The sequence below is a fragment of the Balaenoptera borealis genome (assembly GCF_965194805.1).
Source record: "Balaenoptera borealis genome assembly, chromosome: 8".
NCBI classification, from domain to species: domain Eukaryota; kingdom Metazoa; phylum Chordata; class Mammalia; order Artiodactyla; family Balaenopteridae; genus Balaenoptera; species Balaenoptera borealis.
In genome coordinates, this window is record NC_138865.1 from 34,681,668 (window position 1) to 34,700,582 (window position 18,915).

Sequence of the window (18,915 nt, forward strand, 5' to 3'; positions counted from 1 at the left end):
CAGTGCAGAAACAAGAATTTCTCATGTGGTCGGCCACTAGACTGCAGCTGTGGTGCACTGCAGCTCCTGCAATTTTAACTGGATGCTCACTGTCCAGCATGTTCAGCAGAGGGAGAGAGATTTGCTGACTAGCTCCACTAGGATATCGTGGACAATGAGACTGCCAACAAAATCATTAAGTATTATTTTGTCTTTCAGAATAACTGATTAATTGCAATAATTATTTTATCTAATATTATGAATGCTAGAGTACCTCAATCAATTCTAAAGATTACAATTATGCTATAATTTACTCTCTATTATTCTGCTTTATATTACCTGAATTTGTATAAATGGTTTACTGGCTCAAAAAGGATCCAATTTTTCCTGAAGGTATCTAATTAACTCACTTCTTAACATTCATATACACTGTTGATCTATTTTCTTAGTTAACTTACTGTCTAAATATTCATATTAACTATTAATCTATTTCTTTAATTAAATACATTACTTAGTTGTTTTGAATAGTAACTTAACAGCTTTCACAATCATCAATCGTAGCACTTTACTCTTGTAATAAGTAACAATAATAATAGTAGGTATTTATACAGCACTAACTACATGCCAGGCCCCACTCTACATGAAACACATGCACACCCAACCAATCCTTATAACAGCCTTCTGATGTAGGTGTTATTATTATTCCCATTTTACAGATGAAGAGAACTGAGGCACAGAAAGATTAAATAACTTAGCCAAACTAGTAAATGGCAGAGCTGGGATTTGAACCCAGAACACTGGCTCAGAGTCTCTGCTCTTAAGCATTGCCTCTTCGCAGCTGAAGGATGAGTAAGAGTTAAATAAATAGGTGAAGGGTGAAGGAGGTGTGGAAGAGAGGTACAGAAAAACAAGAAAACAGCACTTGCAAAAGCTCTTTGGCAGGTGTGGCATAGGAGCTAGAGAAAGGTGCTTGGGAACATGAAATAAGGGCCACATGGTGAACCTGGAGAAGGCACAGGAGTGGTTGAACTTGAGGGCTCTTCATGGGCCGGACCATGCAGGACTGTGCAGGTCAGGGCAAGGGACAGAAAAAGGACAGCAAGCCACCAGAGGGAGGGTCTTACTCGAGGGGTAGGGGCATGATGATCAGAATGGCAGTGTGAAAGCCACTTTGGTGTGAAATGGGTGGGTTGGTAGAATGTGAGAATGCAAGGAGCCCCATTAGGAGCTCTGGTGAGAGAGCAGATAGCAGTAGCGGAGACTATGACGGCGAGTGGAGATGGTAGATATAAAAGGGTACAAATCCTCAGGGCATGGTGACAGATTGGATTTTGGGGAGACAGTGGGTCAAGAAGAAGGAAATCTCAAGAATGACTCCTAGGTTTCTGGTTTGTGCAACTGGATGAATGGCAATGCCGTTCCGCAAAACAGAAACACCTAATGAGGGTGGGGGCTTGTGGACCTCAGTCCTGGCCACACTGAGCATGAGGTGCATTTGGGATGCCCACAGGGAGGTGTCTAGGAGGCAGATGGACACATGGGCCTGGAGTCCATGTTGAAGGTTGGAGCCAGAGATATATATTCTGGAGTCAGGGGATAAATGACAACTCAAGCTGCAGGAGTGCATGAGATCCTATAAAGAGACACTAGACACAGAGAAGAGGGCCTAAGGCAGAGCCCTGAAGAACTCCACATTTTAAAAGAGCGGAAAGACAAGGATGAGTCTGCAAAGGAGGAACTGAGCAGCAGAAAGCAAGCCAGAAGAATGCAGAAACCAATGGGAGGTTGTGGTTAAGAGGAAATCAACACAGGCATACCTTGTTGTATTGTACGTCACAGATTCTGCCTTTTTAACATATTGAATATCTGTGGCAGCCCTGCGTTGGGCAAGTCTAGCAGCACCATTTTCCCAACAGCATTTGCTCACTTGATGTCTCTGTGTCACATTTTGGTAATTCCCGAAATATTTCAAACATTTTCATTATTATTATATTTATCATGGTGATCTGTGACCAATGATACAAAGATGTTACTATTGTAATTGTTTTGGGGTGCCACAAACTGCACCCACATAAGACAGTGAACATAATCAATAAATGTTGTATGTGTTCTGACTGCTCCACTAACTGGCCTTCCCATCTCTCTCCCTCTTCTGGGGCCTCCCTATTCCCTGAAACACAACAGTATTGACATTAGGCCAGTTAATAACCCTATAATGGCCTCTAAGTGTTCAAATGAAAGGAAGAGTCAGTCAATATGGCAAACTTCATTGCTGTCTTATTTTAAGAAACTGCACAGTCACCCCAACCTTTAGCAACCACCACCCTCATCAGTCAGCAGCCATCATCAAGGCAAGACCCTCCACCAGCAAAAAGATTATGACTCATTGAAGGCTGAGATGATAAATATGTTAAAAAGGTTAGTATCTTTTAGCTATAAAGTATCTTTAAATTAAGGTATGTATACTTTGTTTTTAGACATAATGCTATTGCACACTTAATAGACTACAGTATAGTCTAAATGTAACTTTTATATGCACTGGGAAACCAAAAAAATCGTGTGACTCATTTTATTGTGATATTCACTCTATTGAGGTGGTCTGGAATCAAACCCCACAATATCTCTGAGGTATGCCTGTAAAGTCACATGTTCTGAGAGGTCAAGAAAGATGCAGACCGAAACATCTGTTAGGTCTGGAGACATGTGGTGATTGTTTCAGAAGGGCAATGAGGACAAAGCCAGACCTGGAGTGAAGCGAGGATGAAGTGAAGGGGAGGAAATGAAGAAAGAATGCACATAACCCCGAAAAAGGCAGCTGAATGTGAATGTAGGGGCAACAAGAGGCTTAAAACAGGAGAGATTGAGCGCAGGTAAAATGTTGATAAGAAGACCAGAGATGGGAAGAAGGAAGTGAGTATGCCTAAAAACGAAGGAGCTAACTGATAGTGAGATTTCTCTGAAGTCAGTAGGAAATAGGATCCAAACGCTGGAGAGGCTGGTGGAGGGATGGTGCCTCTATTTTACCACAAGGGAAGAAGCCCAGGAGGCAGGTGCAGGCAGGTTTGCACCTTTGAGAGTGGTGTAATTTCTCTGTGACAAAGGAGGCCAAGTTGTACCCAGAAAATGAAAGAGGAGGTGTGGGTGTCGTAAGGATGGAAGAAGGGGAAAGTGGGGGGCAATGTCAGGGCTCTGAGGGGACAGGAAGGACTGAGCCAGTCATTGTAGTGGGTGGGGGAAAGAGCGAATCCAAGAAATGGGTATTGCTGGGCGGTGTTGAGGGCTCAGTTCAGAATGTGGTGATCGGGAATTTACAGGGGTTCCCATCAGTCCTGCTGAGTATCTTGCAGTGCTCAGCCTGTGGATGCAGGCAGAAAGAAGGCAGATGGCTACCGGTTGTCCAGGAGGTGGGTGCATTTGCTAGCAAGGTACTCATAGACCCAAGGGGCAAGGGAGTTTAAAGCCTTGGCAAGGGTGCTACAGATGGAGCAGGGAACTAAGCTCCATGAAGAAAAGAGGAAGGAGGGACCGGGAGAGAATAAAGGGACAAAAGATGGGGGTCCTGATGAGAGAGAGACTAGTCACAGTACAGGCTGCTGATGGAAAATAAGTTGTAGGCACAGGACAGAATACTTGAATTCAACCCATTAATTATCATTAATAATCATTCATTAGATGATTTGAACTATTAATTAGTTTGATTATTCATTAACACATTAAGAAGATAACCCTCTGTGATATGATGAAAGGCTGAGCTTCCTATTCTATGAAGACCTCTTATAAATCTTTAAGAAAACCACCAACAACCCAATGGGTAAAATGAATGAAATACCCACTTGGCTGGAGATTCCTCCTCCAGGGGGCCCAGGGACTCCTCCACCACTGTGGTCTCTTCCATGGGGGCAGTCGGGTCCATGTCACTGCAAAGCAGCAAGAACCACTCTAGTCACACAGATCTGTTTACATCAATGCCCTTACATATTCAAGATAGAAAAAAACCACATTTCAATGTCCTTTTTCTTAAGTAAACATCCCTCAAGGAATTAATATGTACATACAGGTAACCCACGTCAAAATAAACAAGAGGAAGAAAAATGCTCTTAATTGCTAATCCATATAAATTATTTCCAAAAGTGTGAAAAGTACTTTGAGAAATACAAGTTTCCATGAATGGCCTAAAATTAAAAACAGATTGTAAAGGACCAGAACAATTATTCAAAACTCTTATTATCCTAGGAAATTCCAAATATTAACAGGGGCCATAAAAATTTTCAACCTGTTAGTGTTAAATGACTTAAAATAGTTAAGAATATGCCATTTCAAACTTTAGAAAATGGCAAGAAAGTGGAAACATTCCACAAAAAGGAATGTGTAGGATTACAAACAAGCTGGTGATAACCATACCAGAAAAATAAGGCTTTGAAACATCAATTTACATACCATCACATCTAAATACATAATCTGCAGATTAGAAATTACAGCACAGTGAAAAACAATTTGAATTTTAAATACATAATCTTAATTTTTTTATGTTGACATTAATCCTATCCGAACATTACTTTTAAAAAAGTACCAGCAAAAGAAATTTCATTCTCAGGAAAATGCTAAAATTGGTCAATATAATAGAAATATTTTACACTCTACATTCAGAACCCAGCACTTTTTCATCCCCAGTTCAGGAAAAATCTTCATAAAATCAGGTTTTTTTTAAGTAAACATAAATTGAACTATAATAAAAGAATAGAGTTTTTACATTAAAAATATTTTAATTCTCAACTCAAAGCCATTGTTATCAACTTTAAAAAAAACTCAGTTTTCCAACACAAAATTTGAATAAATAATTTTTACTTTTAAAAAAGGTCCTAAATCAAATGTTCTCCCTGTTTGGAAGGACATCCCTGCTGCTCTGCCTGACTGAAGTCCTCTAACAAAAGCAGCCTCTACACATCAGCCTGACCCTCGTGGGTCATGGGAGTTTTTAGCATCCAGGAGTCTAGCAGCAGTGGCAGTGCTGTATTACTCCAACTTTCTCTTTATTCCCTTGGCCATGTCATAAACCAAGGGGATAAAAAACATGGATTCACTGACAGTTCATAGCTTTCAACAATTAAAAATCATAAAAGGGCTATAACTATATAGGGGAAGAAAAAAGAAGCAGAATACAAAACAAAGAGACCAGCAATTCTTAAACCTGTCAATCAATTTAGAAGAAAAATCACAGACCTCCCTCCTGTATTGACCTAAATTATTTTATGAATAAACATAAAACTAATTTTGTGCTTATAGCTCAATAGAACCATAGCTTATAGAACCATATGACCAAAACTACAGAACAAGTTTCAAGATTAGCAACAATTTATTTTGGCAAATTTTATTATTTTGTTGAAAGTAAATCACCAATGTTGGATTTATTAGAAGAAAGATAAAGCTCCAGGGCCCATGCCTATATTTTGACTTCAGTTATACTTATGTAGAAAATGCCTGTTTGCACAAGTATGGTTACAAAACAATTTTAAACACCTCAATGCTTTGTTAACTAGCTCAAATTCAATCAGACTTCATACTTAACCAAATCTATGACAGTGAACAGATTTAATCCAGTGTTGCTTGATTACTACATAAAACTGTCTTGGCTCTTCACAACAAAAGTTGGAAGGCAGTATTATTAAAAACTGCATTTGTGGGTGTCTATTCCAGTTAGTAACAAGAAAATAATATCTGATATTACACTTTTAAAATTATTACAAATGGAGAAAATTCTATTTTCAGCACAGGTACTAACAGTCAAACTCTTGAAGAAAACCAATAACAATGGAAATGGCTCAGTCACACCATTATGAAAGCATCTTGTCCTTAGATCTAGTTATACTGCCAATGTCTTCAAACAGGAATACTAAACTACAGCAAAACCCTCACACCTCCAATGCGTGGTGCAGCACTCGCCCTTGTCAGCCACGAACACATCACTTATTGTTAGGCTCACCTCTGCTGTTTTCTGATTAATCATAACTCAGCTGCACTATACCATGGTGGCAAATCAAAATCTCAATGTATTAAATAAGAAATTAAAGTCTTATTCTACAAAAGAACTTTCAATTACACATTATTACCACCTAAGAGCTTTGACTTTATAACTCACAAACCAATCCAAAATGAATGCCATGGGGCACGTTTCATTTTAACATTGGGACATACCATCTGCCAGGAGCACATGTGGTCACTTCTTCATGTTCCAAGGTCAATAATTACCTCTTAGAGTAAGTAATCACTTGGAGACAAAATGATTTTAAACTCAAATGCAAACTGAAATGGGGTGGTAGTATTAAATAAGCTAGTAAATCAGATGATGCAGAAAGTGCCTATATTACTTTTTAAAAATATACTATTACAGTAAAATAAAACAAAATGAAAAAGTCTGTATTTGAGATTCTATAGAACCCTAGATTGACAAACATTCAACAAGTTTCTTTTCAAGGACAACACAGATGTGCAATGGTAGTAAATTTAATTTTACATTTGATCTCATTTTGTACATTTGTTTTTAAGGATAAAAATTTAAGAAAAATAAGTTTATGTAAAGAGCCTATATTCTTCAAAAGAAAAAAAGTGGAAGTCTGGATCCCCTCAAACCTTCAAACTTGTGTAAAGCCTTCCCTGCAACACATCCTGGAGCAACCCATTCCTCGTACTTCCCTGCAGCCCTGAAATGACAGAAATAGCAGAACCAAGTACCTCCCCTAAGTAGCAAAACTGGCACAGATCTGAGATATCATAAAGCCTGAGAAATATCAAATTTGAACCTCAGGTGAAACTTGTCATTGAGCTTTCATCTGCAAATGATTTTATAAATCAAGATGCAGGGACTTCCCTGGTGGCGCAGTGGTTAAGAATCCACCTGCCAATGCAGGGGACACGGGCTCGATCCCTGGTCTGGGAAGATCCCACATGCTGCGGAACAACTAAGCCCGTGTGCCACAACTACTGAGCCTGCGCTCTAGAGCCCACGAGCCATAACTACTGAGCCCGTGTGCCACAACTACTGAAGCCCGTGCGCCTAGAGCCCATGCTTCGCAACAAGAGAAGCCACAATGAAAAGCCCGCGCACTGCAACAAAGAGTAGCCCCCGCTCGCTGCAACTAGAGAAAGCCTGCACGCAGCAACGAAGACCCAACGCAGCCAAAAATAAATAAATAAATAAATAAATAAACTTATTAAAAAAAAAAAGAGGCAATGTATACAAAAACTTTGGAAAGTCACAGAAAAATAAAGTATAGAATATCCAGGAATTTAAAAAGCATTCTGAGGCATATGCAAATATACAGTGCCATGTGCTTGGGGCATCAGCAAATATACAATTTGCTTGGCTAAAATAAGATAAAATAAAAGAATTTTGAAAGCAGTTTCAAATCTAACCACAACATAGCAAAACTGTTTTAAAAAGTTATCTCATGAAACAAAAGCCTAAATTCAATCGCTACGTAAAGCACACAAGTATAAAGACATGGCAAGCATAACACAGAGGACATAATTTTCAAGACAGGCAAATAAAGATCCAGATATTTCCACTTAATTGTAGGTTCACAGAAGGTACACATTTGCACCATACCTGGTATCTTTACCTGATCCCCAGGTGCGAACTCCATATCCACCCATGTTGTCTTCAGTTCTGATTGCTCTAGAAAAAGAAAGAATATTCCCTTAAACTGGAAGCTGGTCTCCAGTCAATCTCCAAATCAGAAAAGTTGATCATAAAAACTGTCCCAGGATCAGCCCCCTTAGGAATAACTGCATACTAGTATAAAGTCAACTAAATATTAACACACAACAGATTCACACCAAGATCTTAAAGGGAAAATAGCCATTTACAAAGAAACTTACATTTTATCATTCCCACTGTATCTCTCAAATTCTCGTTTCCCTCTCTGGTCAAAACCGTCAAAAGCTCTGTTCCCAGGACCACCTCTGCCTCTGCTTCGCATGCCCCCTCTTGGGCCTCCACGACCTCTCAGTGGTCTGTCTCGATCAAACCTGTCAACTGGTCTTGGAAGAGATGAGTATAATAAAAAGCAGTGAATTGCATTAAAGAGCTAAGGCTTTTTTTGATTAAAAAAAAATTCTAAAAGGACATCATGGCTACAGTATATTGGAAAGAATTGTGTGTCTTGAATAAAAAAATTAATAGTTAAATTTACTGAGCACATACTATCTCTAGCACTGTTCTGAGCCCTTCACGTACAGTCGTCTAATTACAACTAGTGCCCACAGATGAGGAAGATAGCTGAAGATGACGTCTTTGTTGTTAAATCCAATAGCAACTTTTGTCTCTAGGTCATCTGACCCTTATGCATCATTTGACACTGCCAACCACTAATTTTCCTCTGTCCTTTCTGGCTTCTCTTTCCCTGCTCATCCTTATAAAATGATTTTTGAAATAGGTAATACCCAAACATTCACAAGGTACTCCTCTTGCTTCTTGGCCACACAATTCCACTTCTCAGAGGCAGACACTGCAGAGTCACATACAGGGAAAGGTTCTACACCTTGCCTTTTTCATGGAATATGTCTTGGATATCTCATCTTCTGGATACCTACCCATTTGTCCTTAAAAGCACCAGCATTCCTGACTCCCCACCTCCTGTACACATCGTCCTCGTCCCTATGCTAATGCTACATGGCCCCTTCACGTGACCCTGTGTCTCTCATTTGGGGGTCTCTCTGATTTCAGGCCACAAAGCCAGTTACTTCCTGGACATCCCCCTATGTCACCCCATGGCCCTGAAGATACATGACCAACACTGACCCCTTGCTCCTACTACGGTCCCTAACTCACAACGTGGAAGTGTCCAAGCCAAGAATCTGCCTTTTCTCACTCTTTCCCTGCCACACCCACTGGATCCAGGGCCTGACCGCCCGCTTCTCCTCACATCCATTCTCTGCTACCATCTGGTCACTGTCACTTTTTATGAGGACTTGTCTCTCCTCCACCAGACTCAAAGCTTCTGCAGGAAGGGCCTCATCTTTTTCATTGTTAAATCCTAGTTTAATAAGATAAATTATGTTTTTTAATTTGTCAAGGCTTTTAAAAACATTTAAAGCAACAAATTACTTATTGAAATCTAGTGACATTAGTGGCTCAAACACCAGAACTAGAGGTGTGTTCCAGTCTACTGAAACAGGCTGAAAATGTTACATTAAAAAGCTACTATACAATCACTGATAAAAAGATACAAAACTCACAATTCTCCTTACTCAAAAAGATAAAGAAATACAGAAGCGCCAATCATTAACTTTATGCCAGTCTCTTTCAAGAAACATCATCTTAAATCAATTTTCCAAGCTGGCCTTTCTGTCTCCCACCTCCCCAGACCAAAACCAAAATTTTAAATAGAGACTGTTGTAGAATCTGATTCCACATTACAGTAAATATCTAAAGCAGAGCTCTAAAACAATGACAAATGAAAAGTAACAGTAAGTTCTTAACCAGGAAGTTGGACAGGGCCGTAAAAGAAAAGAAGTCTACCTAAAAACTGAGAAGAAATGAAGCATAAAACTCTATATGGAAAATAATGCCAATAGTCAAAATCGGGTCTAAATTTACATGAAATCTAGATCAGATACTGATAAAATAACGAATTCATTAATAATATAATAGTAACTGAAGCTGACCCTAAAAATAACCCTGTGTTCTAGTCTATTTTAATCCCTTAAATCATTTTTCTTTATCCCACAGGTTTACCCCACCCCCAATTAAATATATGCTCAATTGCTTCTTTATACTCCCCTTCTTATAAAATATATTCTCTTTTTTTTTAAATAGATCTTTATTAGAGTATGATTGCTTCACAGTACTGTGTTAGTTTCTGTTGTACACCAAAGTGAATCAGCCATATGTAAACATATGGCCCCATATCCCCACCCTCTAGAGCCTCCCTCCCACCCTCCCTATCCCACCCCTCTAGGTCATCGCAAAGCACTGAGCTGATCTCCCTGTGCTATGCTGCTGCTTCCCACTAGCTAACTATTTCACATTCGGTAGTGTATATATGTCGATGCTCCCCTCACTTCGCCCCAGCTTCCCCCTCCCACCCCATGTCCTCAAGTCTGTTCTCTATGTCTACATCTTTATTCCTGCCCTGCAACTAGGTTTGTCAGTACCATTTTTTTTTTTTTAGATTCCGTATATATGCGTTAGAATATGGTATTTGCTTTTCTCTTCTGACTTACTTCACTCTGTATGACAGACTCTAGGTCCATCCACCTCACTACAAATAACTCAATTTCGTTTCTTTTTATGGCTGAGTAATATTCCATTGTATATATGTGCCACATCTTTTTTTTTTTTTAACATCTTTATTGGAGTATAATTGCTTTACAATGGTGTGTTAGTTTCTGCTTTATAACAAAGTGAATCAGTTATACATATACACATGTTCCCATATCTCTTCCCTCTTGCATCTCCCTCCCTCCCACCCTCCCTATCCCATGCCTCTAGGTGGTCACAAAGCACAGAGCTGATCTCCCTGTGCTATGCGGTTGCTTCCCACTAGCTATCTATTTTATGTTTAGTAGTGTATATATGTCCATGCCACTCTCTCACTTTGTCACAGCTTACCCTTCCCCCTCCTCATATCCTCAAGTCCATTCTCTAGTAGGTCTGTGTCTCTGTTCCCGTCTTGCCACTAGGTTCTTCATGACTTTTTTTTTTTTTTCTTCCTTAGATTCCATATATATGTGTTAGCCTACTGTATTTGTTTTTCTCTTTCTGACTTACTTCACTCTGTATGACAGACTCTAACTCCATCCACCTCACTACAAATAACTCAATTTCATTTCTTTTTATGGCTGAGTAATATTCCATTGTATATATGTGCCACATCTTCTTTATCCATTCATCTGTCAATGGACATTTAGGTTGCCTCTATGTCCTGGCTATGGTAAATAGTGCTGCAATGAACATTTTGGTACATGTCTCTTTTTGAATTATGGTTTTCTCAGGGTATATGCCCAGTAGTGGGATTGCTGGGTCATACGGTAGTTCTATTTTTAGTTTTTTAAGGAACCTCCATACTGTTTTCCATAGCGGTGGTATCAATTTACATTCCCGCCAACAGTGCAGGAGGGTTCCCTTTTCACCACACCCTTTCCAGCATTTATTGTTTCTAGATTTTCTGATGATGCCCATTCTAACTGGTGTGAGGTGATACCTCATTGTAGTTTTGATCTGCATTTCTCTAGTAATTAGTGATGTTGAGCATCTTTTCATGTGCCTCTTGGCCATCTCTATGTCTTCCTTGATGAAATGTCTATTTAGGTCTTCCGGCCATTTTTTAATTGGATTGTTTGTTTTTTTTGATATTGAGCTCCATAAGCTGTTTGTATATTTTGGAGATTAATCCTTTGTTGTTTCATTTGCAAATATTTTCTCCCATTCTGAGGGTTGTCTTTTCATCTTGTTTATGGTTTCCTTTGCTGTGCAAAAGCTTTTAAGTTTAACTAAGTCCCATTTGTTTATTTTTGTTTTTATTTCCATTATTCTAGGAGGTGGGTCAAAAAAGATCTTGCTGTGGTTTATGTCAAAGAGTGTTTTTCCTCTGTTTTCCTCTAAGAGTTTTATAGCGTCTGGTCTTACATTTAGGTCTTTAATCCATTTGGAGTTTATTTTTGTGGATGGTGTTAGGTAGTGTTCTAATTTCATTCTTCTACATGTAGCTTATCCTCTTTTTTAATAGGTTGGTGAGCATTAAGAATTTGAGCAGGCAAACTCAAATTCTGGGCTGTTGTACAAAATAACTGGTCCATACTCTTAAATAATGTCAAATCCATAAATAAATGAAAAACTGAAGAGCTGTTTTAAATTAAAGAAGACTAAATGCAATGCACATTCCTGGACTGGATCCTGAACCAAAATTGTTTTTCTTCTGCTAGAAGGGTATTATTAGGACAATTGGTGCAATTTGAGTAGTCTGTAGATTACATAATTTAGAGAATTAGATAATAGTATTGTATCAATGTTAATGAGTTTGATAAATTGTACCATGTTTTTAGGAAATATATTTAAAGTATTTAGGGATAAAGAGACATTCCTGCACCTTACTCTCAAATGCCAAGGAAAAAAGAGGGGTGTGTGTGTGTGTGTGTGTGTGTGTGTGTGTGTGTGTGTGTGTGACAGAGAGAAAGAGAGAGAGGAGAAAGAGAAGGAGAGAGTGAGGGAGGGGTATGATAAAGCAAATGTGGTAAAATGTTATTGGAGAATCTGGATGAGGGTATATGGGAATTCCTTACATAATTCTTAAAACTTTCTGTATCCAAAATAGGCATCCCTTAATAGGCAGTTTTTTTCATGGTAACATATAAAGACTTATCCTTTTAAAAAAACTCATAATTTTGCTACTAAAAAAGCTGGAAACATGAGTTATAATTTCTGTATTTCCACAGAATAAATCCCTGCAGTGAAGGAAAAAAATACACAAATGCTTCCCAAAATAAGCAGCTCTGATCCAGAAGGCTTTCTGTAAGCAAGCAGACTGCGGCTGTTACATAGCAAATTTGAACTAATCACCCAAAAAAGCAGAATTAAGCCTTTCTCTAGCCCTCATCCTCTAACATGGTGGCAGATATACCATCTCTGTTTTGAATGTGTAGTGGAATAGGTAGTCAAGAAGTTGAAAGACTTTGGGAATAACGGCTCCCTTGACATTAAACTGTACACTATTCTAGTCTCTTTTAGCCTTTTTAACTTTCTTTTCCTTTAAACATGATTCACAAGTTGTTTTGTTTTAATCTAAACCCAGTGCTATGCAGGTTTAATAATTAAAAACTTGAGGCAGCAAGCATCCATCTTGTTAGTGCCAAGCGTAAGACACTAAGAACTGCTTTCTGTGTATAGGTGGGCATGATAGCCCACATGCCACATTACTCAGAAGGGTGTCAGGCTGCACCAGCCTGAGACCATCTTCCAGGTCAGAGCACTTTCTAGAGACGGCATGGGAGCCTTAAACTGGTGTCACATATTTTATCAGTTATTTTGTCCAATTTCATCGTGATAACCTATTGACCTGACATGGGGCTAGGAATTTGTTTAAATTCATTAGTAGCCCAAATTAGTATTGCTAAATCAAGAACATAATTATATCCCTGGCCTAAATTTCAAAAGAAAATTTAATCAGTTTAGCATACTCCTATATAGTTTGTTATAAGAATGCTTTTCATAGTTACCAATAAGTAATCCATTTTTCATTGTGTAATGATTTCCTGAACCAAGACTTAAGGTCATCTATGAGATAAATGGAAGGTGCTTCACGTGTTACCTAAGGTAGTATGATTTGGTACTTAAATTGGCAAAATATTCCCAGGACTGGCACCACAAAAAGGTTGCAAAGGCTAGTAGTCCTCTGAAAATCCTTCTGGTTCCCCCAACCCTCCAGGCCGAGGTCTGCAGTACTTACTTTTCATCTGTAAACTTCTCAGGTGTAAAGTCTGCCTGCCTCTCCGTCTCACAGGGTCGATATTCCCTGTAGGATCTCCGCTCTGCTCTATCAAGCGTCACCTCTGTCCCCCGGCTCTCACTCCATCCTTGCTGCTCGCCTCTTCTGGAAGTTCGTTTCTGGCCTGACAGGGAGAAATCAAAGGGGAGAGCTAGAACACAAGGTCTGCAGCAGCACGTTATTACAGGTACTTTTAAATTTTACTTTTCTAGAAATCAGTGTCATAGGAAAATTTGGGAAGTTTGGAAAAGTTCAGAGAAGAAAAAAAGTTGCTGATACTACTACTGCCCAGAGTCGTCTTTTAATAAAACTTTGACATTACCATTGAACCCCCTATGTCCTAGAACGTATGATAAGATAAACTATACCAACTAACTTACAATTACAGATATTTTACAATGACTCTGTGATAGCTACGGAGATATATTATCAACTACATTTCACAAGAGCAGCTTTATCAAAACATGGTAGCTAAGTTCCTTCCAGAAAATTAAAGGATAAATACCCTGTATTCCAGAACATATTTTGAGAATTCCAACTATAGTTTATCATTCATTGGCTAATAAAGTTTTCATTTTTAAATAGTTTGTACCATTATATCGTTCTCATTTGAAAACAGATTTTCCTGCTCTTTGATGGGATTTACACATTTATGATCACACTTCTCAAATATGAGGCCAAGCTGGTATTTGCCAACTCATGCAAGGGCTGGCCAGTACTTGAAGGGGCATCTCCCGTCCATGGAGTGGCCAGCACTGAGGAGGTAGGGGCTGGGGCACTCCAGCCTTCTCTGTTCTCTTTTTACTCCTCTTGGTTTTGACGCTTTAAAATTTTTCAGCAGGGTCTATGTCTTAAGGCAACTAATATTTGGTGAATATATTGTGAAGAACTTTGTTACTTCTTAAATCATCTTCCAAAAATGTGTGTTTATCTTTTCTTTGTATACATTTAATAGGTCTCCATCTCAAACATTATGTACAATTTTCATTTTAGTAGAAAATTTTAGATTTTTCTTGGTATGTCACCCTTCACATTTATTGTATGGCTATAAAAAATATTAAATGTACTTGAGTTAATGGGTATTTTTTTAAACTACTGGGTTCCTCTTCTACTTAGGCAGATACTTGTGACTCTTAAGAAATATATGTTTACATGTATTCTCCTATTTTCCCACTTAATATTTTCTATCTAATCTTTATAAACTAGGCACATGTAAATATTAACATAGTTCCAATACGTTACTAATCTCATTTTAAAGCAAAAATCATGTCGTGACACCAGGAACACAAAACTGTGCAATTTATTACTTGTTAGCTAACAAAGTATTTTTTTGAAATGTGAAATATTGCACAACAGATCTAAGTTCAATCGTAAGTTAATGTCCCATAACCTAGGAAATGCTTAAATCTGATTTGCTTCCTGAAGCCACAATCTGAGCTTGTGACATGTTTAGGATATAGGAAAGATGTTATCATAAACAGAGCATTATGCTTTTATTGCAGAAACAGAGACTGACACTGGTGCCCAATTGCCCAGGAGTATGCAACGCCAGATCCGAGCGCACACACGTTACTAAGAGAGATCAAATTTGGAAGAGGCATTTAAAATGTAAGGTAGAAAATGTTGTGAAAGTTAACTACCTAACAAGTTGAAAACTATATTAGACCATGACATAACAGCAAGAACATCAACAGTAACAATACTTTTCAATACTTTTCCCTCAATGTAAAAAGTTATTTTAATACAGTTTCAAATTTCCTATTCATAACCTGTAATTAAAAAAAAAAAAACTAAATATCTCCACTCAACTACAGAATTACTTAGGAGCTTATTCCCACCTTCTTTCTGCTTTCAAGGTTATTTTAAAAATTGTATCAATTAAATTTGGAATTCATCATTCAAAATTTAAAATGACATTTGCTGCATACTTTATACTAAAGCTTCTTCCAAAGCTTCTGTGTATAAGTTGAAAACCATTAAATATAACTGGCAACTTATTAGAATAATTATCAATACCCTGCAAACATTTCCTTTTCCTCCCAAAATCCAAAAAACAAAGACAATAGGGGTCCAGTTTTTCCCACAATTTACTACTAAGGGATTCAAGAATGCAACTGAACCTAGTTTTTCTGTGCTAGATCAGCGGCTCCAAGTGGATATGCAAACATTGAATTTTACTAGCCCTTTCCAATAAAAGTCTGGCATATGCAGTCTGATCACTGATGTAACCCCAAGCCCACATGAAGGGACAATAAAATTTATTGTGAATAAATTTAGAATACAATAAAATTTACAGTGAGATTTCCCCCAAATAAATTTGAGCTTTGACTCAGAGATTAGTTCTGAAAGGCCAGGAAAAGCAAAGCTGAAACAGCCTCTGAAGACTTCAAGAACGAATTTTTTTGAGCAAGGCTCATCCAAGGGTCTATGTATATTGTTAAATAGTGAAGGCCATTAAAAACCTATTTCTATGGGAAAATCTTATGATTTCCACATCCCTTTGAGATTAATGTTTCTGTTATATGTCAAACTTGTTTTGACTTTGATTCTTGTCTACACTAAGCATTCATTTATAATATTCTAACTAAATTAAAAATTTTGAGTGTTAGAAAAGTACAGTCCATATCAATTAGGGCTACAAAACCTTGAGAGAGTAGCTCTCTAACACCCATTACAGATAAATTTAGCACAGTAACTACATAAACGGAAATTAATGAGCTGTTTGCTCCTGAAATAACATGCTTGAAAAAGAACTAGAATTACAAAATTTCCATTTTAACTACAAAACTAACTAAAATTCTTTAATATAGATCTCAAAAGCCAGATCACTTGGATCATAAACAATTGACAGAAAAAAAGTTATAAATGTACTAGATTACAGTGCTAAGTTTATTAGTTTAGCAAGTTATAACTGTACTAGATCATAATGCTAAATGCAGGTTACAACCCAGTTTATATCATGTAAATTTAGAAAAAAAGAAGTAGCTCTGTGCAATTATGTATGTAAATGCAAGGTGTTAAAAGTAAGAAAAATACAGGATTTTCACTTTACTTCATACACTTTTGAATTGTTTAAAATTTTTATAACAAAAATGCATGACATTTTTAATAGTAAAAAGGTTAAAAAGCAATACATGGACATAGAAAACTAAATTCAGTTTCACATTAAAATACATATTTTCACTTGTTAAAAAATAAAGCTTAGCCTTTCCCAATTCTCTTATTACTATGATATTTATCTAAATAGATTTAGAAGAAAAGATAGAACATAATGCAAAATGTACAAAATACCTCAAGTCTCACCCACTGTTTAAATAGGCTCATAAATGTACTGGCCTACCAAGGAGTCTTGGGATATCCACTAGCATTTTAAATAATTTTCAATATTTTTATTATAGTGACTTAATTTTCTGATTTTCAAGAGATAATGCTGGATTGAACTTTCCACAGATAAAGGTAAACATTACCTAGTTGCAGGAGTCAAAGCCCCAACACTCAAATCAGGTGTTATTCTCTCAGGGCTGGGCTGCACAATTTTTATCAAGCAAGGACCAAGTCAGTAAAGCCAAGTTGAATACACTGCCAAACACTGGCTGGAGTGGTCGAATTATACATCTTAACATTCTTTTTACGGAAACCTTAGGACCACTGTCTTATTTTTGAAAAACAGAGGAAACACAGGTGGAAACTTGTAGGCTTTGCCACTGATGCAGTTCAGGTGAGAAGACTCTTAAGCACCCTCCGTCCCTAGATGCAGAGAGTAGTACACCAAGCTTTGCACTTGCCGTTCTGGCTAAGCAGGGAGTGGGGAGCTTTGAATATTCTTGTTGAAAAGGTTAATTAAAAACGCTTTTCTTAAAGCAGCCTGAGTTAATGACAAGTTACACAACCCATCAATGCTGCCTGCTATATTGAAAAGTCGTGCGGGATGACTGCTGGAGGCTCCGTAAGGGGGATGGATGGGTGAAGGCACAGAGCTTGGAAGGCGCCGCCGGGGACCCCGCGTCCACCCCCGCCGCATTCTGCTCGCGGCCCTGACGTCACAGCCCGCCCCCGAGGTCACCCAGGACTTCCCTCTATCACAGAGGCCCCAGCCCCTCACCCCGGCGATCCTTCACACACCCCGGGCTCTCGCCACCACCCCCAGGGTCCGCGTGCGCCCTCCTCCTTTCTCCCTAAAAGGCGCTCCCCTCCCTCCTTCCCACCACACTACTTTTTGCCTCCCGACGCGAATCTTGCAGAGGTTGGGCTGCAGGATGGAGAATGTCCCTGCTAGTTCTAGATCTGAGAGCCCCGGGGCAGCGACCTCAGTGTTCGCCCCCACACACCAACCCAGAAATATCCCTCAACTTTGCCCAACTTGTAAAGCCTCAGTTTCAGCGTTCTGAAACCCCCTACTCCAAGCCTGCACTCTCCTTCGCCCCCAGAAGGGACTGGGAAAGGCCAGAAGGGGCATGACACCCCCCCCACCCCGTCCTCTTTTCCCACCCTCCTCGGCCACAGGGACCCTCAACTCCAGCCAACTCTTCCTGGAGCCCCCTCCCCTTTCTGGAACAGATTCCAGTGATCCCAGTCTCGTAGTAGGAGGTCGTGGGGCTGCTGAGGAGAGGTGACCTCCATGACCCCATTCTCCTTCCCCTCCCGCCCACCGCGCCCACCCGGGGGCATCTAGGTGCCGGGCGGAGCGCGCGTACCGGGCGGCTGAGGGCCGCCCCCTGGGCTGTCTGGCTGCTGCGCGCCGGGGGCCGGGAGGCTCTTGCGCTCCTTCTGAGACTCCCTCCGGCCGCCGCCCGCGCCGGGTCTGTGGCCCGAGGCCCCAGCCGGGCTCCTGCCGCCGCGGTTGCCAGCCCCGGCCGCCGCCCCCGCCGCTTCGTCGCGCCTCTTGCGCTGCAGCTGCTGCTGGCGTCGGCGCTCGGCCTCGCGCAGGATGTCGAACGGGTCCGACTCGTCGTCTAGCAGCTGGTGGAAGCGGTTGGCCACGACGCAGCCGAAACTCTCCTGCATCGCGGCGCCTGCGGCGGCCGCGGCCACAGGACTCCCCAGAGCGCCCTTCATGCCGCCGCGGCCACTGCGGGCCCGCCGCAGGCGGTCCACGCGAGCGAGTCTCACCGAAGCCGGCAGCGATGACCCATCCTACCCGCAGCTACATCCCTCCCCGCCCAGCCCAGTCCCGTCCCTACCAGCGCCCGCCCCCGCGCCGCCGCCGCCGCCCGTCCAGCAGCTTCCCGCCAGCCAATCAGCGCATGCGGACACGCCCCCTTTCCTAGCCAGCACGCCTGGAAACCCAATCAGCGGCCGGCTGCTGTCACGTCATGCGACCTCTATGCCCCTCCCCACGATTCAGCAGGGAGGGGCAGGACCCAAGGGGCGGAGCTACTGGGAGGAGCAACGAGCCTTGCGGTCCAGGCTGCTGGACCGTGCAGGTGGGTCACGGCCATAATTTATGTTCTCTCTG

General features: G+C 40.3%; 1 protein-coding gene across 1 annotated transcript in view; it reads right to left on the bottom strand.

The window, feature by feature from the left end:
* Positions 1 to 18,626, bottom strand: part of HABP4 (hyaluronan binding protein 4) — a 35,077-nt gene extending 16,451 nt beyond the window's left edge. The window contains exons 1-5 of the mRNA XM_082401235.1: positions 18,155 to 18,626; positions 13,422 to 13,584; positions 7,855 to 8,016; positions 7,583 to 7,651; positions 3,813 to 3,896 (exon numbers count right to left, since the gene is read on the bottom strand). Coding sequence (XP_082257361.1) covers positions 3,813 to 3,896; positions 7,583 to 7,651; positions 7,855 to 8,016; positions 13,422 to 13,584; positions 18,155 to 18,515 — 839 coding nt within the window. The 5' untranslated portion in view covers positions 18,516 to 18,626. The remainder of the gene's footprint in view (positions 1 to 3,812; positions 3,897 to 7,582; positions 7,652 to 7,854; positions 8,017 to 13,421; positions 13,585 to 18,154) is intronic.
* Between the last annotated feature and the right edge of the window lie 289 nt (positions 18,627 to 18,915).